Raw genomic sequence first — 27,489 nt, forward strand, 5'->3', positions numbered from 1 at the left:
TGAAGAAAGCTGAAAACAGCATAACAAGAAACCATTAGGTTGGCTTCTCTGCCAAGCCCTCTGAAGCTATCCAAAACCATGGACTCCATAACCTGATTTGGACAATCAGCCAGCTTTACAGGGGAAATGATGTGTACTTTGGAGAAACTTCACATCATTCAACCACTGCAGGGGGATGGAGTCTGATGCCTGGGGAAGCACATCATTCTCAGGTCACAGAATCATCAAATGAGTAGAAAGAGGGCTTGTAGGCTATCTACTCCAACACAAATTCCTTCCATAACATCCCTGACAAGTGACCAGCCAGCTTTCACTTGAAAGCCTCTAATGAGGGTGGAAACGCCACCCCTCAAAGCAGCTCATTTCACTTTGATACAGTCTTGATTGCTAGGAGGTTTTTCCCTTCATCAAGCTGAAATCGGTCTCTTTTTAATCTAGATCCCTTACTCCTCTTTCTTCTCTGTGGGGCTGGGTAAAACAAATCCAATTCCTCTTCCATGTGACAGTTCAAATACTTGTAGAAGTGACTAAGGTCATATGCCCGCCCCCATGTCCCCCCCCACACATTTACATAACCCCCCACACACATGTGCACACACTCACAACTCTTTACTTCTCCAGGCTTCAACTGATTCTCCAAAGGCATGGTCTTGAGATACTTCTCCAGCATGGTTGCCCTCACCTAGATGACCTCTAGCTAATTAATATCCTTTCTAAACAGTGATGCTCAGTACCAAACACAACAGTGCAGATACAATCTGACTTGGTTGGACACCAGGGAACGAATGAGATGGAAACGACCCTATTACACCATCATAACAATTTCTGAAAAGCCTTGAGTCTAAAAAAAAATACCCCTGCCTCAGGTGATTGAGATCTTCTCCCTGCCTCAGTTGTCCCAGCCCATCAAGACTAAGATGGATTTACCTAAAACATCAATCCTTGGGACAGCCCCAAAGACTTGCCTTCAAAGAAAGCATGGAAAGCATCTAGCTTACTTACTGGGTCTCCCTCAGGGTAGCAAAGATGGGAGATTTGACAACTTGAAGAGAATGTTTATCTGCGGTGAGCCTATGATACCAAGTCACTTAGACACTTTGGGTCTTAGTTTCCTCATTTGTAAAATGTGTGTGTGTGTGTGTGGGGGGGGTTCCCTAGATTAGGTCCAAGGTCCTCTCTTTGGTGCTCACTACCAGTGTGTCTTTAGGCAAAATAATTTGACCTCATCACATGTCAGTTTCCTGATTGGTTAAATGAGGTTGTTAAACCATAATTAGGTGTTCTTCACTTTTTTTTTTTTTGGTGTGTCCTAAACCTCTTTGGTAGTCTGCTGAAACCTATGTCTCTCTTCTTAGAATAATGATTATAGTTATAATTAATACAATATAAATATAATTATAAATCTATAGAATATTGCTGTATAAAATAAAAGGAAGGGAATAAGCATTCCTTAAGGGCCTATCATGGGCCAGTCACTGTGATGAATGCTTTATACCCTTTATAAAGATCAGAAAACTGAGGCTAAGAAGTTAAGTGACTTGCCAAGAGTCACATAACTAGTATCTCAGGTTGGATTTGAACTCAAGGCCTTCTGGTTTCACAGGTAGGAGTCTATCTACCCAGCCAGAAATTCTGAAAATTTTGCTTCTTAAATAGAATTTCAGGATTACCAAGGAAATCAGTTCTATTGAAATGGACTCACCAAAATATCAAAGAAACAAGTCCATAGACCCCAGGTTAAGAACTCTTGGACTATATAACCTTTAAGATTCCTTCCAGTCCTAAATCTATGACTCTTTGAATGAATGAAAAAAAAAACCCATTTATGAAGCATTGTGCTAAGCATTGGGATACAAAGAGAAAAGACAAGACCTTCCCTGCTCTGAAGGACCCAACATTCTAACAGGAGGAAAACCATTAAGACCCTGTGACCTGTGCTTGAATCCCACCTAAGCTACATCCTACTTGTGTGGTCTTAGATCAATATATACACATCTCTTGGATTTTGTCTCTTCATATGTAAAATGGGAGAGACTTGAACTCTTTGGCCTCTTGAGACCCTAAGCTGAAGATCTAGGATTCTCTCACTTTTTAAAATCCTACCTATCCTACCCAGCTCATTACTCTAAGCCATCCCTGATTCCCTCCCCAGTCTCTCCCTCCTCACAGCTCCCAAAGCCATTACAGTTATCCATGACCCCATTGATAAGTTCATGATAAGTTCCATTAGACCTTTAACTTCTAGTCTGTTTCCCTGAAGGGCACATTTACAGGATCAAGGTGGAAAGCTCATTGGACCATACGAGATCATAAGTTGTGAAGCACAAAGAAAGTTTAGAGACCATGTTCTCCAAACCCCTCATTTTAGAAATGAGGTAAAGGAGACCTAGGGAGGCAAGTGACTTGCCCAGTATGGATAGATATTAAGAATTCGTGGTGGCATTTGGAACCCTCTCCTGTAATCCTTAGGGCCACTGAACTTCATGGCACCACACTAGATTAGAGAGGTCCTTTAGGGCAGCAGCTATTATGTTCTGTCTCTTTGTATCTCCAGTAATCAGCACAGTGCCAGAAACAAAGTAGGAGCTTAATAATTGTTTGCTGAATGAGTGAAAGCATGGCTGAAACTGGCTGTATATAGTGAGTCATTGATGGAGCATCACTCATCAGATTGCTGTGGGGCTCCTGGGCAAGGATTTCAGGGATCAGAGGATCAAGTCCCCAGAGATAAAGAACACACAGTCCCTGTCTCAAAGACCTTATATTTTGTCGGATAACATCCCATGTAAACAGATGGTGTAAATACATGGCTTTTGAAGACAGAGAAACCACCAGAACTTGGGGGATCAGGGAAGTCTTCACAGAGAAACTCCCCTCCCCCACTCCCCAAGCCGAGGTCTAAAAGAACTAGTTAGTCTCTCTCTCCAGAGAAAATGAGCAAGCATTAGCCACAGCCTTATTCATAAATCATCTTTCACATATTTACAAATCTATTGCCGGTTCAGATTTATTTTTCATCTCCAGGGCAAATAATCCCAATTCTCTTTATTCTTCCCTGTTTCACAGACCATTACTTTTGCTTGTCTCTTCAATATAATTTCCAAATTCTCACTGCCTCTATTAAACTGCTGGAATCCAGGCTTGAGACAAGTCCTGAAGATAAGGGTCTGATAGATACATTAATTGAAGGAGACCAGATAGCTCCTGGCCATGGGCGTAATGTATCCTAGAATCTCTTGTCTAATGAACCCCATGAATACAGCTAGCCACAAATGAATCTGGGCTTTTATAATTAATTGGTGAAGCCATATCCATCGGCAGGCATGGCTCTAGCACAGAGGAGAGAATGCCATCAGGTTGCGGAGAGAGGAGTACCTCACCCACTGCTTAATTTCATGTTTTGGATAAACACTCCAAGGTGAGTAGAGAGATGGGGAGGCTAAGTGCCGATTCCTGAGAGTGATTTATTTACTGGATTCTTGCATTTCGGTCCATCAACAGACTGTTGAGTCTTGGCACTGACTGTACTTTGTCAGTTAACAGGGACTGTTTATGGCTTATTCCTTGATCCATAAAGTGGGTCAATGGGGGAGAGGCTCACTCCTTTTTGCACATGTCTTCTTAAACCTTACTCCCAAAGCCAGTGACATTGACTCCTGGATATTCTCCAAACAAGATACTCCATCTCTCGGCTCTGGGTGTTTTCTCTCTGGCTGGCCCCCATTCCTGGAACACACTCCCTCTTCAGTTCTTCCTACTGACCTCCCTGGCTTCCTTTAAATTCCATGAATATCCCATCTCCTACAGGTAGCCATCACCAATCCTTTTTCATCCCAGTGCCTTCATTCTGTTAATTACTTCCCATCTATCATATATATATATATATATAGAGAGAGAGAGAGAGAGAGACAGAGAGACAGAGAGACAGAGAGACAGAGAGAGAGAGAGAGAGAGAGAGAGAGAGAGCTTGCTTTGCATATATTTCTTTTCATGTTATCTCCCCCATTAGACTGTAAACAGCTTGAGGGCAGGCACTGTCATTTGTCTCTTTTTTTATTCCTTGCACTTAGCACAGTACCTAGAACACAGTAGGTACCTAATAAATGTTTACTGATTGAGGGAAAAAAAACAATATATTAATACAGCACAGTTGAAAGAACACTATATTTCAAGGCAGAAAATTTGGGTTTGAATCCTTTGTATGCAATTTAAGTGATCCTGGTTAAGTCATTTCACATATTTGAACCCCAGTTTTCTTATCATTAAAGAGAGATTGAATTTCATGATCTCTAGGAAGTCTTTCAACATTAAACTTATTTATCATCCTACAGGAAGGCATGTCCTGGAATGTCACAGGCCACAGTTTGGGGCCATAATTTGTTCAAGATTTTATCAATGACACGTATAATAGTTGAGATGGAACACTAGATAAATGCAGGGTATTGTTCATTATATACTGATCCAACAATCTAGTCAATAACCAATTAAGTTCAGGGCACTGGGCAGGACTTGAATGACCACCAAGTTCCTACCCATTCAGTACCATTATTAGTGTTCTCCTCAGGCTCAAACTTCTGCTTAAACTGAACTAAAAAAACAAATCTCCTTTCAATGACATGAGCCAGGAAGGAAAGTTGTAAATTCAGGACCCATCAAGGTGACATACCCCATACAACACGTGGTGTATAAACCAAGGAAAATACAGGTACACGAGGTGGACAGAACACTTTGTTACCCACTTGGGAACTCATTTGGGCAAATGTTCAGTTTCCACCACTTCCCTGGCCCCCAGAATCCAATTTACTAATTAGCTTTAATGGTGCTGCCTAGTAATGGAATGAAGCATGGAGTGCCCTCTGCTGGTGGCTTCATGCAAGCCACGTGCAATGGAGGATATCAGAAGGAACTGGATTGACTGGACAACGAGAAAGCTTAGGGCAGCTGGTGGCTGGCTGAAAGGGGAGAACCCCTGAGAAGAAGTAAGCTGAAATCTCTCCCTTTGCAACTGAAAAATCTGAAGCCTCTATTGATCAAAAGAAGGCACTAGAGGGATAGAGTTCTGCTTGCAGAGGACACAGCTCACCTTGTCTAGAGAAGTCATCTCTCTTGTGTCATTGGGATAGAAGACATCAATGCATCATGTACTGTGAGGTGGGGGGAAGGGGATGTAGAGTCTAACAGAACCTTCATATTTTTGCTTCTAAATGGGCTCTTGTTCTATCATACCTCCACAGCTGTCATGACTGCAGCTTCTAAGTGCACAGAGAATTATGCAAGTCATGCATGTGTAGCCAGAGTGGAAGATCAGTCCAAGCATCTGCATTGTGCTAAGCATTGGGGTTACAGAGACAATCTGCCCTCAAGGAGGTGCTTAAACTTAAAGGATCTGTAAGTGGGGAGGCTGGGTGGTCCAATGGATAGAGCAAGCTGGCCTGGAGTTAGGAAGACCTGAGTTAGAATCTGGTCTCAGATACTTACTAGCTTGTGTGACCCTGGGCAAGTCACTTCACCCTCTCTGCCTCAGTTTCCTTATTTGTCAAATGAACTTGAGAAGGAAATGACAAATCACTCCAATATCTTTGCCAAGAAAGCCACAAATGGGGCCACAAAGAGTTGGGCATGACTGAAAAACAACAAAAGGGACTTCAGATATGTTAGGAAGAGGGAGAAAGGCAGAAAGAGAGGTAGAGAGAGAAAACATGAGAGACAGAGGCACAGAGTGATTCAGAGACTATGAAGGATGAATAAAAAGATACAGAGATGGTGGTAAGAGAAAGAGAAGGAAAAGGGGGGGCAAGAGGTTAAAGAGACAGAGAAAGAAAAGAACAGGAGAGAGAGAGAGAGAGAGAGAGAGAGAGAATATACAAATTTATAATCCTGCCTTCAGGTAGTTTATATTCTAAAGGGTCCTGGGAATAGGAGCAAGAACTTGCACTGAAGTATGGAGAAGACTAAAGTAAGTGAATTAGTGGCCTATTTGTCCCAGTTAGATGAGGCAAAAAGCCAGGAGTGGGGATGGGGTTTGGGAGGGGGGCAGCATTTGCTAGGAGCACTACTTTCACATGGAGTAGAGATAGTGGGTGAAATCACAAGCTGGAAAGGACTTCAATGGCTTTCTGACCAAACCACGTCATCTTATGGATGAAGAAACTGAGACCCAGAGGGGGTTAAGTGACCTGCCCAACGTCACACAGACATAAAAGTTAGAGGTGAGATTTAAATCAGGTGTTCTGATTCAACAGCCAATCATCTTGTCTCATCCCCTAACTTTAAAGATGATGAGGAGAATGAGGTCCAAAGAGAAGTAATCTATCTGCCTTAGATGACACGAATAATAAGTGTCAGTCAGGATTCAAACCCAGGTCCTTTCCTCTCTAACATGCCCATAGTCAAGGGTAGGATTTGAATCCCTGCCTCTCTGAAACCCCAAACCAACGCCACTAACATAATGGGATCACAGATTTCTAACCAGAAGGAACACTGGAGGTCATTTTATCTATGTCTCTCATTTTACAGCTCAGGAAACTGAGGCCCAGGAAGGTTGTGATATGGATAGTCAGCTAAAGAGGGAGAATTTCAACCTAGGTCTTCTGACTCTAGGACAATGCTCTATTCACTTTACAATACATCAAAGACCTCTGTGTAGTGGTTAAATAGAATCAATGAGACATATATTTAAAAATTTTTTTTAATCTAACATTTTTTCAGCCCTTTGTTTTTAAAAGGAAAACATGGATAAAGGCTTAGAAAGGACTTTTCCCAAAAGCCCTCAGCAGTTACTAAAAATGAAAAGGTGAACTTTGCTCTGTATCTGCTTTCCCCTGCTCTAGTATTCAAAGCTCTTCTCACCATAGAAAAAGTCAATTTGCCATTGGATGTGTTTTTATTATTGTTTTTGCTTTACCATGGGAGAAAATATCTGGACCACAAGTCTTCTCAAGAAATGTGTCACCTTCTCAGGCTTACCCTCTTCTACAACCTAGTCAAATACTGTGCTATCGATCTTCAATCATAAACTGCCTGGGATTTTCAGGCTAGAAGAAAAGTCAGTAAGATCCAGTTGGGGAGAAATTCCATATTGTATCAGTGCAGCAGATTTCACACACCCAGGTGCAATGAACTTTCCTGGTAACCAATCCAATTCAAGCCACAGGGTCCTTTTGTAAGCTCTTGAATTGGAAAAACTGAAGATTTTATAATGACCACTAAGAACTAGTGTATTTTCTGAAGAAGCAGGCTGCTTTCCAAGGTGACCTGAATTGGGATCACAGGATTTAGATGTTGCCTAGTCCAAAGCTTACCTCTAATTTCACAGAGGAGGAAACAAGCCCGATTACCAAAAGGATCGAATATAAAATCCTTGGGCTTCAAAAGCTCTTTACAACCTGGTCCCTTTCACCTTTCCAGCCTCATAACCATTTGCTACTTTCCATGTATTCTAAAGATGCAGCAACATTGGTCTTCTTGCTGTACATGCAACATGGCACTTGTCTCCTGATTCTGTGCCTGGAAACTGGCTGTCCCCCACACCTGGAATACCCTCCCTCCTCTACTCGACTTGTTGGCTTCCCAAGTCTTTTACATGACCCAGTTCACACTCCACTTGTGTGTACAAAGCTATTTACATCCTGTCCTGGCCTTTGGAGAGTTTCATGAGGGCAAGGATTTCGTCTTCACTTTCCTCGGCACTTGGCATAGCACCTGCCACAGAGTAGGTGATTTTTAGATGCTTGTCTCCTGTCTTCCCCCACATCACACAGAGAGTAACAGAGTTGGAATTCATTATGTTTTCATTCCTGAAGCTGGCTTTGGAGCTGGAAGAGACGTTTGAGATCATCTATCGACTATTATCAGGTCCGATCCTCTCATTTTGGACAGTAACTGAGGACCCAGACACTGGGCACAGTATATATACACAGGATAACTGAGACTAGAACCCGGACCCTTAGACACCCAAATCCCAAACTCTTCTCAGTACACACCACTGCCTACAAGTCAAGATCCTTCTGGCCCCATGGCCTTCTAGTAAGGACTGTGGGAGCAAGTGACAAGATGGATGGGGCTGTGAGACTATCCTCCTCCCCAACTTTTCCTCTGCACATTCTTAACAGCATGGAGCTATTCTCCAGTGAGAGGCAAACTAATATTTTAGATACACAAACTAATCAGTAGAAACGGGGAAAAAATTCGACTTTCCCCTTTATTTTGTAGCCAAGATTCTGGAGCTCCTCATATCCTTAGTGAGAGATACAGTCAGGTCTCTGGAAAGGAGACAAAGCATGCTCTGCCATCCCACACCCCAGTGTCGAGTTAGGATTGCTGGCAAATTATTCCCAGAGAACATCAACATGTTTTCTGTTACCTGGATGGCAAAAGCTTTGAGGACTTTTTTATTGGAGAGGAAGGAGAGGGGACTGGGAGAATGGATAGAGAGGGAGAGAGGGAGGTTTCGTGACCTACAGTGGAAAGACCACTGGAGGTGGAGTCCTTGGTTTGAATTTCTGCTCTGCAATCTGCTGCCTTCATTAATTTAGGCAAATCTTTAACTTTTCTGGGCCTCAGTTTCTTCTCTCTGAAGGTGAGTGGGAAGGGACCACATGAGCTTTGAGGTCCTCTGTAATGATAAATATGCAGTCCTACCAATGGGATGCTTGAGCAAGGGAGGAAATCCACTCCCTGTTCACTGTTTGGACATATAAAATAACCATACAATTTTTTTTAAAGCAATTGGGGTTAAGTAACTTGCTCAAGGTTACATGGCCAATTATTTCTGGGTGTGGTGCTAATTATCAGAGCCCGGATTCGATCCCCAGGTCATCCCATCACTAGGGCCAGTGCTCTTACTCGCTGAGACACCTGGCCATCCCCATAACCATACAATTTTAAAGAATCTTTTTGCTTTCAAATTAAACACAAGGTCTATGTCAGAGAAGGAAGAAACCTTATAAAAGGGAATGTCAGAACACAGATTGTAAGACCTGGAAGGAAGCTTGGAATAAAACGTCAAAGGAAGGAGAGACCTTAGAACATACCATGTCAGAAGCACAGGGGTCCTTAGGATATAAAATACAGAGTCAGAACTGAGAGAGGCTTTAGAACAGGGGATATCAGAGCTGAGAGGAGCTTTAGAACAGGGGATGTCAGGGCTGAAGGGACCCTAGAACAGGGAAGGTCAGAGATGGGAGAGGCTTAGAATGTGGGATGTCAGAGCTGGAGGCAGCTTAGAACAGGGGATGTCAGAGCTGAGAAGCACTTTAGAACATGGAATGTGAGATTTGGGGAAGACTTTAGAATACAGTATACCAGATATAGAAGACACCATGGGGATTACCTCTATCAACCTCTGCGTTTTACAGAGGAGGAAATAGAGTTCCAGAAATATGAAGTTATTTTCCCAAGGTCACACAGGTACTAAAAATCATAACTAAAATTCAAACCCAGGCTTCTGACTCCAAAGTTAGTGCTTTCTCTACTACACCAAGTCAGCTGATAGGAGCCCACAGTGGGCCAGGCACTGTGCTGGGTTCAAAGAGAAAAGTCCCTATTAAAATCCTTTAAAATAATTTTGGACAATATTCCCTGCCATATGTAAAGCCTCTATAGGAGCAGAGTAAGTAATCACTGCTCTCCATCACTCCCACCACCCCCATCTATCCACTGGCTTCATCCAGAACATATCCTGCTATATCATCATCTGAGATCAACCAGGACAAAAAAGTCACTGGGCGGTACTCTGAACTGAGGATCCAAGAGCCCATCTCAACTCTCTGGGACATCATTGACTCCTGTGCCAAATGAAAGGCTTGGACGATTTTCTATGCTGTGTCCTGAACACCTTGGTTAGTCTAATAAATTTTAAATAATAATAATTTAATGTCTTTAAATAATCAAGGAAATGCTAATGATCAGTTAAAAGTTAATGAAACTAAAGATGTCGATTTTCCCCCCATTCAACTTTACAAACCCCCTGAAATTGATCCACAGAGCCCCGGTTAAAAATCAATGGATGAATGATAATCTCTAAGGCCCCTCCCAACACTACATCCTGTTCTCTACCTCCTGCCCATGGTCATTTGAAGACAGATTGGAGTTAATAAGACCATAGACAGCTACGGCGGCTACAGGAATGACAAATGTTCCTGCAAACTTAAATCAGTTTGGAAATTAATATCCTGGGCCTGTTCATGACACCAGTTTTAAATGTTCAGACTTTGCCTCATTGGAAGGAATTTGGTTTTCAAATAAAGCAGACATTTCTCACCCAGGCCTACCCACGTGACAGCATGGCTGACTCCGAACAGAGCCAGGGATGAATTATCTGAGGGCAAAGTGTGTGAACAATTTTCTGAATGGCTGAAAAGCCCCCTTTTTCACACACCAATAACTCAATAACAGCTGAACACATATTCCTAAAGGACTTAAACACACACACACACACACACACACACACCACTATCCCACAAATCCATATTCACCTCCAAACGAAGGCACTAAGAATGTCCGAAGAGTGATTCTAGGAACATGGTAACAGATGGAATAGAAATACAAATGGAAATAAATTTACATCTCATTTGTTATGAGCTATGAGAGGCAGCAGGGCATGGTAGGAAGAATACCGAACTTGGGAGTTGAGAATATTTGGGTTTAAAATGCCACTGTTGACCCCATCCCCATATGAGCAACCTTCAAGTCCCTTAGAGTCTCAAACAATACTCTAAGATGGGAGTTCTTAATGGGTGTGTGTGTGTGTGTGTGTGTGTGTGTGTGATTGAGTTTTATGTGTACATGTGGAGATAGAGAGAGAGAGAGAGAGAGAGGAGAAAGAGAGAGGAGAGAGAGGGAGAGATGGACCCTATGGACAATTTACTGATGGCCAGAGACTACTCGGAATTATGGTTTTAAACTCACAGAATAAAATAAAACACCTATGGTTATAAGGGAAACCAATGAAATTGAAATAAAGATGTATTTTTTTTTTCTATTTGAGTTCATAGATCCCACGATCAAAGAATCTGCTCCAAGAATTTAACTTCTAAATTATGATGCATGGAAGTTATTCTCCCCTGAATGAAATCACAGGTCCTTAATATGCTGATCTATTTGTTACATGAGGTGACAAATAAGAATCCACGTCCCTCGTGTAAGGATCACCAATCCAGGCTTAGAATAGACAGCACAAATAATAATAATAAATAATAATATAGTGATAGTGATGAAGACGATGACGATGATAGGAGTAGCAGCCAGACATGGCGTTCCACTGGAATAGGAAACACCCAGGTAAAGTAGCCCCCTCTATCACTGCAAGGGCACCTTCTCGGGAATTTATAATCTTAGAAAGTTCCTGAGAATACTGAAGGACTAGGGGATTTGCCCTGATCACCCAGAAAGCATGTGGCAGGGGAGGCTCTCAACCTCAGAGTTGGCTCTCTGTCCATGTTCCATGTATGTGTGTATAACACATATGTGTGTATATGTGTGCATGTGTGCACATATACACATCTCTATATACATGCTGCTTAACACTGCCTCAATTAATACCGGTAATAATAATGGTAGCAGTGAGTAATACCAATAACAGCAGCTAACAAAATGAAAATAGTAAGAATAACAATAAGGAGGAGACAGAGTAGGAGGAAGGGGAGATGGAAGTGTATCTATCTACCTCATATGTACACACATACACACACAGAGGGAGGAAGGAAGGAGAGACACAGAGACAGAGACAGAGTCGAAGCACTTTGAGGGTTGGCAAAGCACTTTACAAAGATGGGCTCACTTGACCCTCTCAACACTCGTGGGAAATCCGTGCTATCGTCCCCATTTTTACAGATGAAGAAACTAAGGAGAGTTGGTTAAGTGGCTTGCCCAGCATCAGATAACAGAATTTGAACTCAGGTCTTCTTGATTCCAAGTCTGGTGTTCTACCCACTGTGCAACCTGATAACAACTGCCCTAGGGCATAGGTGGTAGTATGACCTACCTATTACAAATTTGGGAAGTGAGACTGAGAAAATGAGACTTGCTCCGGGTCCCACAGACAAAGAGACTTGCCCTGGGAGTCTGAAAGGGAACACAAACTCCCCTTCCTCTGATCCTAAGATGACTCTCTAGTCATTTTTCCATCCTCTAGCAGCCTCAAACGATCACAGATCTATAGGTCAAAGGCACCTGAGAAGCCATGGAGTCTAAGATTTTGATCTTGCAAATGAGGAAACTGAGGCCCAGAGAGATGAAGTCACTTGCCCAAGGTCACCTAGAGACAATCGTCAGACTCCAGAGCCAAATTCCACTCTACCATGTGAAAATGGAGGCATTCTACAGACTAACTCAGAAGTACTTGGAATCACTGAGCTACACAAACTGTCTACTCTTCCTGGGAAGGAGCCCTTCTCCTGCCTGTAACTCTGAGAGCCCCCAGTGTCACTCAAGGCTCAGCTCAAGCACTAGCTCCTTGGCAAGACCAATCCCACCCCCCATTCTTAGTATCCTTCCCCCCAAAATCATCTGCATTTACTATGGAGGTATTTTACATGTTGGTTGTCCCTAATAGAATGGCGGCTCCCTGAAAGTAGGGGATGAATTGTGTGGTCTTTGTATCATTGGGGTGCCTGGAACAGAATAGGCCCCTAAAAATGTTTGTGGCTTGAAGGAATCTCAGAGTTAAAAGATACCTCAGAGGTTAGAAGTCCAAGGCCCAGCCAGTCTAGGAGCGACCTCTATCACCTGTCAGCCAGTAAAGGACAAATTAATCACAATCATGGGCTGCTGCCTGTATTCTCACACTCTAGAGACAGAGGGCTCACTACCTCACAAAATTAATTGTCCCACCACAAGATGACTCTTTTCCTCCTTATCTGAAACCTACCCTCTATGTTGTTTTTCATTCATCATAGGGCGTTGTCTTGACTTGTACATGAAATGGATTTAAGTGAGGCAGAGACAAAAGCCAGGATGACTGGTGATGGTCTGGATGACCGTGGGGGCCTCCATGTCTGACTAAGCTCTAAGTGCCCTTGAACAAATTGTCTTCATATGCTTGAGACAGACATCCCCTAAGTAACTCACTGATGCGTTTGAAGCCTGTTGGCTACCCTCAACCTCTTTTAGCCCATCTGGCTGAGACGGTACCAGGGTCTGGTCACTGCACACGCTACAGCTTCTTGGAGCTTCTTGGGAGTCTAAACTCTGGGTATCATCAATGACAGACCTAATCCTTCCCGTGCCTAGAGCCAGGCATCTTCCTTCCTTTCCAGCCCCTAACTCAACCCCCCTCCCAGTTTTAGCTCCCCTTCATATTTGGTTTTCCAGAATTAGAATATAAGTTCCTTGAGGGTAGGTAGGGATGGTCTTCCTTGCTTCTATTGTTAAATACTCTATCCTTAGTGTACTGGCCAGCACAGGGTAAATATTTAAAATAAACAAATAAATATTTTCTCTCTCTCTCTCTCTCTCTCTCTCTCTCTCTCTCTCTCTCTCTCTGGCTCTGGCTCTCTCTCTCTAATACTTCTTCCTTGTGACAACCCACTAGGAATTTAAAAAGATGAACATTCCTCCACTCTACCCCTCACAAGTGTTCTCTTCTCTAGGCTAATTTAGTCAGTTTTGCTCCAAGAGAATAATAGACCTCCTAGATCCTCACCAACTCCCAGGCATTCAAGAGTGTGTATTTTCCCCTCTGAGGTTGGTCTCAACTATGCTTTCTGGTAGAACCAATGAAATTAAATAGACTTGTAAAAAAAATGCCCCCATACTCTACATTTTCAATTTCTCTTGATGTAGGCAGATTCTTTGCTTCTTATTTATGGCTTCACCTGCCTTGAAACAGAAAATTCAAGGGTGTCCATAAATGGGTTGTCAAGTTTTTCTGTTTAACTACAGAAATGGTAGTGTCTCCACGGGCCATCTTGGAAATGTGGGGAGATTGGCAACATAAGTAAAGGGACCTGGAGTGGATTGCTTCTGCCTCTTCCAATAAACACACAGACTTGCCGCTGAGTCCCTTCACCAGAAGAGGGAAGTAGCATGGTTTATTATGTGGGTTTATTACCTTTCCCTTTATCATGGACCCTTCTTTGGCCCTCTGGTCCACTTCTCAAAATTCTATTTTTATTATTGTGAAACAAAATACATCAGATTAGCTCCCTTCCCAAATGGTGTGTCAAAAGACACACCATTTTTTCCCTGTCCAAGTTCACAGACTTCATGAAATCTATCCATGAGCCTTTTAGAGGTCACAGACCCAGGTTAAGAATCCCTGATATAATGGGGGAAAAATAAATGTAGAACAGTTGAATTCAAATGCCAGTTCTGCCATTGACTAGTTGTGTGATCCTGGAGAAATCATTTAACTGGTCTGGGTCTCAGATTATTCATCTGAAAAATGATTGTGTAGGACTCAATGGGTAACCCTGTTCCGCCATGCAGTTCTACAAATATACTATCCCATGATTATTTATAAGGGGCAGCTAGGTGGTACAATGGATAGAGTGCTGGCCCTGGAGTAAGATCTGGGTTCAAATTCAGCCTCAGACATTTAATAGCTATGTGACTTAACCACCTGTCTGCCTCAGTTCCCTCATCTGTAAAATTAGTGCACACAGGAGAAGGTCATTCCAGCGGTTTCTTTGCCGAGAAAATCCCATGGACTGTCCTTGGGGTCATGTAGAGTTGGACATGACTGGATGACTGAACGATAAAAAAAAGATTTATAATCCTAATGGACCATCACAGAAGTGAGTTTTTCTATCACCCTGAATCACTTAGCCTGGTAGTTAAACAATATAGTGGACTATGGGGAGAGCTATTCCCTGAAGCATGGAGGAAAATGGTCAAGTTGTAGAACTGATCGGCTACCCCCTTGAAAACAAGCCTGTTTGGCCAGTTAACATCAGGGAAGGTTTTCCTGATGCTTAATTGTGTCTTGGTAGATTGGAGCTAGATTATAGATGGCTTTTGATGGCAGGTCATGGCATTTGCATTCAATCCTAGAGTCAATAGTGAGCCAACAAGGGCTTTGTAGGAGGGGAGTAACCCAGTCAGATCTATGCATTAGGAGAATTGTTGGGCAGCTTTGGAAGGTTGGGTGGAAAGAGGCAATAGAGGAGACAGCAGAATTGGAGAGATAAATAAAGAGGCCTGCTGTGAGCGGTCATTTCACACACACACACACACACACACACACACACACACACACATTATATTTTATTTTTTGCCAGGAAAACCCCAAATGGGCTCACAAAGCATTGGACACCACTGAAATGACTGAACAATCACAGATATCTCTCTATATAGATATATACACACATATTCGCATATGTGTGTATGTGTACGTGCATGTGCACATATGTTTATACATGTATGTGTGTGCATATGCATTTAAATGTATACATGCATGTGTGTGTGTGTGATTTCATAAAGTGCTAGGTAAATATGTGCGCGAGTATTTTCTCACAACAACCCAGGCAATATAATCCCATTATGGCCATCTCCTCATTTGACAGATAAGAAGACAGGCCAACAGAGAGGTTCAGCAGCTCATTCACACTCACAAAACATGGGACTGGAGCAGGGTTCCAGCCTGAGCCCCCCAATTCCAGCACTCCCCCCATAAACTACCCAAGTTACCATAGGACATCCTTGTTTTGAAGAGAAGGAAAAGGGATGGAGAGGAGAAGGGTGCATGGCCAACTCTTGCATTTCCTCCACCTCCCCTCTGGCTGGAGGCCAGATCTGCTTTCCTTCCTCACTGGCCCCACGGCCCTCATCTTTCCTCCCCACCCAGCCCTCACCTTCGAAGCTTCCAGCAAAGAGGTAAATCCAGGTGACTGCTGGGATGAAGAGAACAGTCAGAGAGGCAGCCAGGAATTTCCGTCTTCCTCTGCAGATGCCCAGCATCCTCTCGGCAGTGGCAAGCTCTCCCAACGGCGCCGTTCCTATGTTGGGAGCGTAGAGTGCCCAGCGTCCCTCATATTACTTTCTGAAAGGGAGAGAAAGGAGAAGCAGTTCAGGCATCATAGGCATGGTCTGTAACCCATGTCCAGACGTCCCCAAAGGAGTTTCTCTGCTCTCTATTTCCTTCTAGCTGCGCCTTCCAGTGAATACGATGCATTCATTCAGAGCCCAGCAGGAGTGGTAAAAGGGGGGAAGAAAGGCTGACATTTGTACAGTGCACTGAGACTCATAAAGCCTTTTATACACATTATCCTGTTTTGATTCCAACAATTTTGCAATATGGGTACTACATGAAACAGCCAAGCTACGGCTACCATTTGTCACCTCGCACAAGTCCCCAACCTGCCAGCTTCATAGCATAAAGAGCATCCAACTGGGGTCCCAGGGAGCAGAGAGTCTCCTCTATATCTTAGTTAATTCTCTGTGGGGGAAGAGAGAAGTAAAGCTCGTTTGGGATGCAGCAGCTGGGGAAGGGGCAGAGGGTGTGTGGGGACAGGACCTGTACTTGGCACCTGGGAACTTCCTATTTTAACTAATGATTTTCATTTATCAGATCCTCAGCCCAGTTATTTCTACACTACTACACTTAAATGTTTCCAGTCCACGGTAAAGACTAGAACCCTAGGGTAAACTGCTAGTTGCCATACCCTAGGTATGCTTCTGCCTATTACTAGCCCAGATTTTAGAAATGAAATATATGAGGACACTTAACCAGACTCCAGTAAAATGGGGCTTAACAATTCCAGTAACTTAGGTGGCACAGTGGCTAGGGCACCAGATCTGGGAGTCAGGAAGATCTGAGTTCAAATCTGGTCTAAGACACTTACTAGCCATGTGACCCTGGGCAAGTCACCTAATCCTGTTTGCCTGAGTTTCCTCATCTGTAAAATGAACTTGAGAAGCAAATGGCAAACCACTCACTCCAGTGTCTCTGCCAAGAAAACCCTAAATGGGGTCAGGAAGGGTCAGATAGATCTCAGCAACAAATAGTTGACATTTGTATGACAAAAAAATGCTTTAATTTAAAGTCTCCAAAGTGCTAGATACATATGACGTTATCTCATTGTTTCCTCTCACTTATACCTATGACTTATGGGCTATTAGAAGTCCCATTTTGGGGGACAGAGCCAAGATGGTGGAGTAAAAGCAGAAACCTGGGTGAGCTCCCACTCCAACCAGTTCTGATACTTATAAAATATGACTCTAAATAAATTTTAGAACTACAGAACCCACAAAGTGACAGAGAGAAACAAATCTCCTGCTGAAGGCAGCCTGGCAGGATAAAGAAGGATTTTGAGAATCAAGTAAGAGAAGTGGAGGAAAAATTGGGAAGAGAAATGAGAACAATGCAAGAAAATCATGAAAAGAGAGTCAACAGTCTGACTGAAGAAAATAACACCTTAAAAAATAGACTAACGCAAATGTCAAAAAAGGCTCCAAAAGCCAATGAGGAAAAGAATGCCTTAAAAAACCACATTTGCCAGATGGAAAAAGAATTTCAAAAACTCACTGAAGAGAATAATTCCTTCAAAATTAGATTGGAGCAAAAGGAGTCCCATTTCAAAGGTGAGACCAAGAGAAGGCCACAGTCTACTAAGACAGGATTTGAACACAGGTTTTGCTAAGTACATCGTATCTTCTATTGATTCTCAAGGGCTGAGATAATTTCTCAGTATTTCTGTTTCCCTCATGAATTCTAAGAAGCCCCAAGATAACTGTTGCCTTTGAGGGTACTGTACCAATATCCTCCCGGGAGAAGTGCAATGATTTCTCTACTCCAAATACCTTCAGTGGCTCCCTATTGCTTAGGATAGAGAAGGCAGCCTTTTGTCACTTGGACTTTAAGGTTGTCCACTTCATCTTGCCTTTCTGGACTTGGGTTCTTTTCTTTGGTGTAACACGGTGGCCTTAAAGTCAGAGGGTCTGGATTCAGATCCTGTCTCTCTCACTCTTCATATAACTGAAGGGAAGTCTGTAACTCAATTATAAAATATGTTTGGGGAAGAAGCTTGAGAAAGGAAATTATACTGTAAACCCTCTCAGGGCTCTTCCTGCAATAAATCTGGAATCCTCTGGTCCAATTCTCCTCTATTTACTGCAATTTTCAGTCAAATCTGATATATTTTTCCCATAACTTGAAACACCATCACTTGTCTCATTGCTCTCACACAGGGCCCATGCCTCATGCCTTTTAATAATCACTCACATTTATAAGGGGTTTTTAGGTTTCCACATTACTCTCCTCACAAAAATCCTGAAGTAGGGAGAGCAAGTAAAATTATCTCTTGTTTGTAGATGTGAAAACTTGAGTCATAGAGGTTCAATGACTTTCCCGACAGGACTCAAATCCAGATCTTCTGACTCTAAGTCCATTCATATAAACTCTTTCATATTTAAATCTTTTTACCCATAGTCTTAGCAACATCCTCCTAAGAACATTCCCAGATATCCCCAGTTCAAATCTCTCTCTTCCTTTACCAAATTCTTATGGTCTTTTATCTGGGTCCTTTCTCCCAATTTGCTGTTTGGTGGTTTCAGTTGTGTTTGATTCTTTGTGATCCCATCGGGGTTTCCTTGGCAAAGATACTGGAGTGGTTTACCATTTCCTTATCCAATTCATTTTATAGATGAGGAAACTGAGGCAAACAGGGTGAAGTGACTTGCCCAGGGTCACACAGCTAATAAGTATCTAAGGCCAGTTTTGAACTTAGGAAAGTGGGCCTTCCTGACTCTATCTACTACACCAGCTAGTGACCCTTTTCTCCAACTAGCAAGTAGTTTGCACAGCTCCCATTTTGGGGAAGAGCCCTAAGCCAACCAGCTTCACTCTCCAGACTTAACCACCAAATCCCCACCTGAGTACTTCCTCTCACCTCCATTAGAATATAAGTTCCTTGCATTTGTGTCCTCAGAACTTAGCACAGTACCCTGGGACACAGTAAGTGCTTGTGAACTGGGTGACTAGACCTTGGCTTGGTCTTTCTCCCCCTTATGCTAAAACCATAGATGCAGGTTTAGAAGGGACCTGATCCAGAGGTCACCTGATCCAACTCATACCTCAGATGGCATCTCCCCCTTTATCAGGCCTGACAAGCAGCTATACAGTCCTTATTTAGAAAGCCTCTAGTGCAGGGGAACCCACTAATTACTACCACTACTATTACTACTACTACTACTACTACTACTACCACCACTCTATAATAATTATAATATACAATAGTATATTATGAATTATTACTATATTAACATGCATATGGTACATATGATATATTATATATAACAAATAATTACTATTAATTACTAATAATGCTTCTACATATTAAAAATAATTTGCATCCTACCACACAGCTGTTATCAGGAAACCCCTTTGTAAACTTTAAAATGCTTTAAAAATGTAAGTGATTATCATTACTCATATATATATATATATACATGTATGTATGTATGTATGTATATATATATATGTGTGTGTTGTGTATACACCTATGTATAGACCTATATAAAGTTTATCCTTTCTATTAAGCTATAAATTACTTAAAGGTGGACATCATGTCTCCTTTCATTTCTATATCCTCAGGATTGTGTAGGGAAAATACAACATGCCCTATAATTGTCAGAATTGAACCAGAACGCAAAGTCCTTTGGACAGACTTCCTGAAGAGATTTCAGACCCTTCCTCAATAACTCATTCACACATCTGCGTATCCACGAACAAAGGAACAGTCTTTTATTGGTCTAACCTAAATCCCTTTGTCTTTCATCTTAAGATAATTTACTTTACCTGTCTCAAAAATGTCATGCACCCTTGTGCATTTAAGAGGAGACTCTTAAAATAGCCCAGAACAAAGAGATCTATCTGAAAATCCTGGGCAAAGTCACAGGGAAGACAGAAGATCACAGAGCATTAGCAGTGGAGGGGAGCACCTCGGCCAACACCCTCATTTTACAAATGGGAAGCTGAAACAGAAAAGGAATTCTTAAATCTCAGCACGGGAAAGGAACTCAGAAGTCACAGGTGCATGACTTCACTGATTTGGAACTGGAAGGAATATTAGAGCTTATTTAAACTACTCTCTGCATTGCACCTTGTTGCCGTCATTTTTCAAATGTCTGACTCTTCGTGACCCTATTTGGGGTTATCTTGGTAAAGGTATTGGAGTCATTTGCCATTTCCTTCTCCAGCTTATTTTACAGATAAGGAAACTGAGGCAAACAGGGTGAATTGACTTGCCCAGGATCACACAGGTAGTGAGTGTCTGAGGCTGGATTTGAACTGAGGAAGAGGAGTCTTCCTGACTCCAGCCCTGGAGCTTTACCCACTGTCCCCCATAGATGAGTAAATTGAGGCACAGAGGGGATTGTCCCAGGTTATACGGGTAGTAATTTACAAAGGTAGGATCTGAACAGAGCTCTTGACTCCCATGGATCATTTCACCAGGCCACACCATGGCTAATCCACTCCAAACCACCTTTGAACTAGGAGTTCCCTGCTATCATGCTAGCCAACTAGATTATCCATTCGACAAAGGGCTGACTCCCACACTCCCAAGGCAGTGAACTTTCCCATTTGGGAAGAGTTTCTAAATTTTCTTTCAACCTTCTCCTTTTCTCCTAGTTCTGTCTTCTATGTTGTAACAGAACAAGGTCTATTCCTTTTTCAGACAGCAGCCCTTGGAATACTTAAAAAGAACTCCCTTAAGCTACCAAGCCTTTCTTTATCCAGGTTTAAAATCTCTCAGTTCTTTCACCTGATCCCCATATGAGACAGCTGGGTAGTACAGTAGATACAGCAACTGGACCAGGAATCAGGAAGACCTGAGTTCAAACCCTGTCTTACATCACTGTGTCCCTTAACCTCGGTTTACCTCAGTTTCCCCATCTGTGAAATAAGACATATTAGAGCAGCTATCACCCAAGGTTGCTGTCAGGATCAAGTGAGATAATGGGGAAGGATTTTGCACATTTTAAATTTTGCTATAAAATGCCAGTTATTATCATTAGCTCTTACTATGCAGCATGTCTCAAGACGCTCTATCGTTCAGGTTGCCTTCTAACCATCAGTCTGCTTTTCAAAATGTAGTTGTCAGAGCTGAACAGAATGCTCCAGACGTGGCCTGCCCAGGGCAGCCTCCAAGGAGATTATTCCCTCCGTATTCCTCCAAGCTAGACCTCTCCTAGAGCATCCTTCCCAACCTGCCCAGCCTCAGATGCTATTTCACTCCTGGGAGTTCAGGGTCTTCTGCAGAAGATCATGACAGATCAGAGGCAGAGCTAGGAATCAAGACCGTGTCTTAATGCAACAAGATACACGTGTGTGTGGGGGGGGCATGTATATCATAAGACTATGCATACACAGATATGTATACACATGAGAAACAGGGAACCACGCAAAACTCTTCATCTCCCATCAGCTGCTGGGCTCAGCTTTGACTCCACAAATGTCATGCACCCCTGAGGATAAACTCATCACCTGAAATCTCATTATATTGGAGACTGATTCAGCTTTGATGCCCAGAACCCTCTCAGTTCCCTCCAATGCCCCTCCTCTCAGACTGGAGGAACAGAGGATGGGGAATTAATTTCCCCAAAGCCTCTCTTTAGAGAAGACTCAGAATTTTCAAACTAACTCTTCATTTCTCATCAGCTGCTCTATTTGTTTTAGACTCAGGTTCCAGAGCCAAGTACCCTCTGCCCCCCATCTTTTTCATCACCCTTTTGTACACTCAATGGATTGTAAGCTCCTTGAGGGCAGGGACTGTTTTCTTTTTCTTCCTTCTTTCCCCAGCACTTAGAAGAACCTTGCCTGGTGCATAGTAGGCATTTAAATGTTGACCACCTACTGACCGTAGTGTTTTGCAAACCTGAAATTGGGGGTATCAATGCTAATAACTATTGCTATATCAATAACATTCACAAATATCTTACAACTTATCCTTCCTTTCCTCACCCCCGCCACACCTGCAAATGTTCAATTTCAGAAGAAAGAGATTTAATGGGCATGAAAATACACAAGCTAAAACAGGGTCTGGGGAGGGGGTTTTGTTGTAATGACAGCTCTGGCTTCTGAAATTAAACACAGCGGGTAAGAAATTCCTACACGGATTTTACTTTTGAATAAATCACACATCCTCGCTCTGGAAACACATTTGTTCCTTAAAACTCAATTCATAATAAAAGTATCAACAGAAAGTGGATTTGGGAACCAACATCACCTAATCACCACCGAGTGGGAATGAAAATCATTCCCAAATATGCAAATACCACAGCCCTCCACACAAAAGTGGAGCCAAGCACCTGATGCACGTTACCACACCTCCCTTCCTCTGCTGCACAGGGCTCCCTAGTGTTGCAATAGGAGAGTAAGACAAACTTGTCTGGTACATAGGAATTTCTCAGATATGCAACTCAGCTTCCTTTCTTGTGCACAGTTTAGGGCAAGAGTGGGGTGATCTGGAGTGTTGGAGATGCCCTCAATAAGCTCCCGAACCCAAAAGACTTTGTTATTGACCTGTGCTATGGCAAGAAGTTTTTCTATTCACTTGGGGGTGATGGGGTGGTCTTAAAATCAACAAAATTTAATAAGCATTTATTAAAATCTACTCTGAGCAAAATTTCACCCTACCACTCTAATAAACCAAGGGAATATGTGATCCCATTATTGTGGGCCTGCCTTCCAATGACCCACAGCCTAACCCATCCATTCCTGCACACCCTGGGCAACTTTCCTCCATGACCTCTCTTACATCATATGGATGTTACTCAGAAAAAAAAAAATAGAAAGCAGTCTAGGTCCCCAGGGAACTTATATTGTCTGGACGGGAGAAAGGGGGAGAATTGGGGTGAAATGGGACATCTGAATGGATAAGTAAATACAATATAATGTGAGAAACTAGTGAGAAGCCTGACCAGGGGAATGAGTGTAGCAGCAAGCACCCCAGTATCCCCAAGGTGGCTGCTCACACAGGTTCTTAGATCTTCTTTGTCAAAGGAAAGCAACTGAAAATGGGTTAACAAGCTTACTTTAATCAGCCAAATATGTATCGTTTACCTAGTTCAGGGGAAAAAGGTCAGCACCCCGAACTTCAAAGTATACAGACAGAATTATCAAGACAGAGAAACAGATCAAATAGACAGTTTCCAAAATGTCCATCCATTACATCCATACCAAACAACATCTGGGTTTCAAAGCCGGGGTGGGAGGGGCCCTCTGGACAACGGCTTTCCAGAGTTTCATCTGATGAAATCACAGAACACTTCTCAAAGTGAGCACCAAAACAAAGCTACACATCAGGGCTTATATAGCCTTCTCCTGGCTCAGAGAATGTAACAACCTTATTGGCCCCCTGGCCAATCAAAAAGTATCTACCGAAAAACAAGCCTCCCACCCCAGGCTCCAGGTGCACTTTAGCCTAGGGGCAGGGAAGATCTTTAAAATTTACATTCCCATTACAATGAGGGAAGGCTTCTCTTCATAGACACCCACCTGAGTTGGGCCTTGAAGGAAGTTGCAGGGGAGGTGCAGAGGGGTGCAGAATGAGAGTGATTAATGAGGTGTGTAGGACAGTCTATGCAAAGGCTCCCTTGCAATTTTTAGGAATGGTAAGTAGACCAATATGGAATAGAAAGGGGATGAAGGACAGAATAAGGAAAGAATAGAAAAAGCTATATTGTAACATGCTTCAAACGCCAGCATAAGAAGGTTTTATTTTATACAAAGAAGAACTAGGCAGCCAGGGGAGACTATAGCAGGGGCATGCTAAGGCCATCCCTGTGTCTGGGGAAGATCATTTTGACAATTTTGTAGAGAAAGGATCAGAGAGGGCAGAGATGTGAGGCAAGGGGTGATCCAGGAGATCAGAAATGAGGACCTCGACCAGAATGGGAATGAAGTCAGTAAGCAGAAAGAGATGTCAGAGCAGGTAACAATGGGCAGTTGGGAGCTCTAGGAGAATGCTGGGAGGGGGGAGAGAATGGACTCCATCCATAAGGATGCAACTCAGAGCTTTTCAAAAGAAGAGGAGAAAGAAACAGCTATCTATGTGCCAGGAACTAGGATATGTGCTTTACAAATACCTTATTTCATCTCCACAACAACCTTGGGAAGCAGATGCTATTATGGTCCCCACTTTAGAGATGGAGAAACTGAGTCAGAGGTTGTGACTTGTCCAGCGTCACACAGCTAGTAAGAGTCTGAGGCTGAATTTGAATCCATATCTTTGTGACTCCAAGTCCAGGAGCCTATGCACTTCAAATTGAAGCTCAATGCTAGGTAGTCGTAATGTCTAAGGCACAGGGCAAAGGAAGTACCAGCAAAAGTCCATGAGCAGAGAAGGGTACAAATCCTTGCTGCTGGCTACTCTCCAGGGGGAAGTCAGAGGACCTGGGATCAAATCCAGACTCTGACACCTCACATGCAACACTGGAAAAGTCATTTAACCAATCCGAGACTCATTACTTCCGTTACAAAGGAGGGAGATAGAAAAGATGACCTTGAAAGTCCCATCCAGGTAGGACCTAATTCTAATTTTGAGAATTCCCCCAAATTGTGATGAGTGGGTCACAGGAAGCTTGGGGGCAAGGGACCTTGGAAACAACTAGCTTTGAGATGTAACTCCCTGCTGGTCAAAATCAGTCCCCTGTTTTATGTCTTTATTAAGGTCTTCTCACCCATTACCTTATGGATCCCCCAAGGCATCATCTCTGTGGGTAAGCCCTCAAGAAAACCACTGAGTTGTTATAGTCTTTGGTCCCTAGTGATTAGCACAGCACCGGACATCAAAGGTGAGTTTAGGCAAGGTAACTACAATGTGGAAACTGTGACTCAGTGAGGTGCTGCTATCCACTGGTGGAGCGGAGATTTGAATTCTGCTTTCTTGGTATCAAGACCAGTGCTGTTTCTATCACATGGAGAGTCTAAACATTACTTTTAAAATTGTCATTCTCCTGTTCCTCCCCATACTCCCTGACTCTTCCCTCAGCCCCTCTCCACACTTAAAAAAAAAGCTATCCTCTGACACAGGACACATGTACAATTGGTGGAAAATGTGGAGATGGAATGAAGCCTTATGTCATTCTGTCAGGGACCATCTCCATTTTCCACCTGGGATTGTCTGCTCCAGATGCCAATCAGCCCACCACTGGCTAGTCCACTCTGATGAAATACTGCATGGAGTAATCTACAAATCAGGCTGGAATTCAGTTTCTATTTAGTGATTCTTAGCACAAGCCTGAATGTTCTGTGACAGTGTTTGGACTGGATGTCTTAATGACACTAGGCCAAGAAGAGAGGCAACGAGGTGGGAGGAACAAGCCCGGAAACGTAGACAAGGAGGCCCCAGATTCAAAACCCTATGCTTGCTTACATGACTGAGCGATCCACTCACCCTCCCTTGGCTACAGTTTCCTAATAAGTAAAATGGGGAGGGGGCAATCATGCTTACAGTATTCGTGAGAAAAGTGCTATCCACGTGAAATGTTAGAGAGAGGGGAGCAAATGTAGCATTATTAACGTAGGCAAGGAACAGCATTGGCTTGGGCCAAAACTGGCCACCATGGAGTGGAAGGATTTTTATCCATGCTGGGGAAGAGATGACTCATGGTGAGAAAATACTACTACTACCACTACTACGACGACTACATCTTCCTCCTCCTCCTCCTCCTTATTAGTATTCAGGGACAAAAGCAATACATATGGCAATTTCCCACTTATGTTTCATTAAGCTGGATCAAAATCAGAGAATTAGAGACGGGGTTCTTGGAGGGCCTATGGGATGGGGATTGACTTATGCATTTACTGGCATAGCGAATTTCTGGGTGAGGAAATTTCCTCTGTTCCATCAGGCTGGTAACTTCACCGAAATCTTCAATCTTAGAAAACTGTCTAGAGTTCTGAGAGGCTGAATAATTTGGCCAGAATGAAAAAGCCCGATTGTGTTGAGAGGGTTTTCAAACCCAGGTCTTCAAGGTCAGACGACTACTCACTCTACCTCACCACCTGGAACTGGTCTAGTAAGGTACAAATGGAACCCTAATACATGATGGTTGATTTGAGTCAAATTATCATCAACCTCTTCTTCACCTGGTGACAGGAGCGTAGATTTGGAGCTGGGAGGAAACCCTAGACCAATTCCACCATCTTACAGCTGAAGAAACTTAGGCACAAGATGGTGTCTTGCTCAAAGTCACACAGGTAGCGAATGGTCGAGCTGGGATATGGATCCAGTGATGGCTCTTTCCGCCACACCCCACTGGCGCTGATATCTGACTAGGGACCCTATGTCTCCATGGCCCCCACATGCTGGGAGACAGATTGGCATTTGGTCCAACACAGCCCATTTCTCAAGTCTCGCCCAGGATCAAAGGAGGGCTCTACAATAAGATCCCTGCCTGTGCCAGGCCTTGGGAAGGCATGTGGTTCATCTCCTCACCCTAAGCCTGTTCCCTGGGCTCCTCAGAGGCAAAGTGCATCGATCCTGCTGCGTTTCCTAATCCCCACCCCTCGCATTATGTTCTGCTGTCTGCAGGCTGCTTAATAAGGGCAGGTGTTCCAGTTTAATAGACTCATCAATAGGCTCCCAGCAAAACACCACCTCAGGGGCCATGCAGATAGAGGCTCCAAAGAGAAAAATCAAGGCATAATCCAAATTCCCTACTTACAATATTTAACCTCTCTGAAGAAAGTCTGGCCAAACAGATCTTTAATGCACATTGATACGTCTTGAGGGTGGACCCTTTTATTAGGTCAGGATAAAGCTTACCAACAGGAAGGCTGGCTTCCTCATGCATGAGAAATCATCCTCTCACTGGGCTGAGGCTGACTCAGGAAGAAGTCAGTCCAGCCCGTTGACCTGGCCATCACCCCCAGCACTCCGTACTTATTTCTCTCTTCCTTCCATTAGAGTTATAGGCCCATGTGCCTCCCCTGGTCCTTAGGTCCTTTCCCCACAAGCCATTTGTGCATCTCCAAAAGGCTCCCCAGCACAGGGCCTTGAATAGAGTAGATGCTGACTTTTCTATCCCCAGCATTGGGCACAATGCCCAGGACAAAGTAAGCCCTTACTGAATGCTTATTGACTGACCAAATGCAATACAGTCACAGATGGAGAGCTGGAAGGGACCTCAGAAGAAAAGGGCTTCAGAGGCACCTGAGAGCAACCCTCTTGTTTCACAGATGGAGTGTCTTGCCCAATTTCATATTAGTTGTTGCTGCTGGTGTTTTTTAGTCTTGTCTGCCTCTCTGTGACCCCATTTGGAATTTTCTTGGCAAAGATGCTGGAGCAGTTTGTCATTTCCTTTTCCAGCTCATTTTACAGATGAGGAAACTGAGGCAGACAGAGGTAAATGATTTGCCAGGGGCCACACAGCTAGTAAGTGCTTGAGACTGGATTTGAACTCAGGTCTTTTTGAGTCTAGACCCAGCATTCTATCCATTGGAGCATGTAAACACACACACATACACATATACTCTCTCTCTCTCCCTCCCCCCTCTCTCCTTTCTCTCTCTCTCTCTCTCTCTCTCTCTCTCTCTCTCTCTCT

At 43.2% G+C, this 27,489-nt stretch overlaps 1 protein-coding gene across 1 annotated transcript in view; it reads right to left on the bottom strand.

The window, feature by feature from the left end:
* The window catches only part of LOC138156619 (xylosyl- and glucuronyltransferase LARGE1-like), a 314,361-nt gene that overhangs the window by 116,468 nt on the left and 170,404 nt on the right, over window positions 1–27,489 (bottom strand). Inside the window, exon 2 of the mRNA XM_069082027.1 lies at window positions 15,792–15,979. Within this exon, the coding sequence (XP_068938128.1) occupies window positions 15,792–15,897 (106 nt within the window). The 5' untranslated portion in view covers window positions 15,898–15,979. The remainder of the gene's footprint in view (window positions 1–15,791; window positions 15,980–27,489) is intronic.

This window comes from Petaurus breviceps, unplaced genomic scaffold (genome assembly GCF_028583685.1).
Source record: "Petaurus breviceps papuanus isolate PSGF00001 unplaced genomic scaffold, PetGlider_PUasm1.0 156, whole genome shotgun sequence".
NCBI lineage: Eukaryota > Metazoa > Chordata > Mammalia > Diprotodontia > Petauridae > Petaurus > Petaurus breviceps.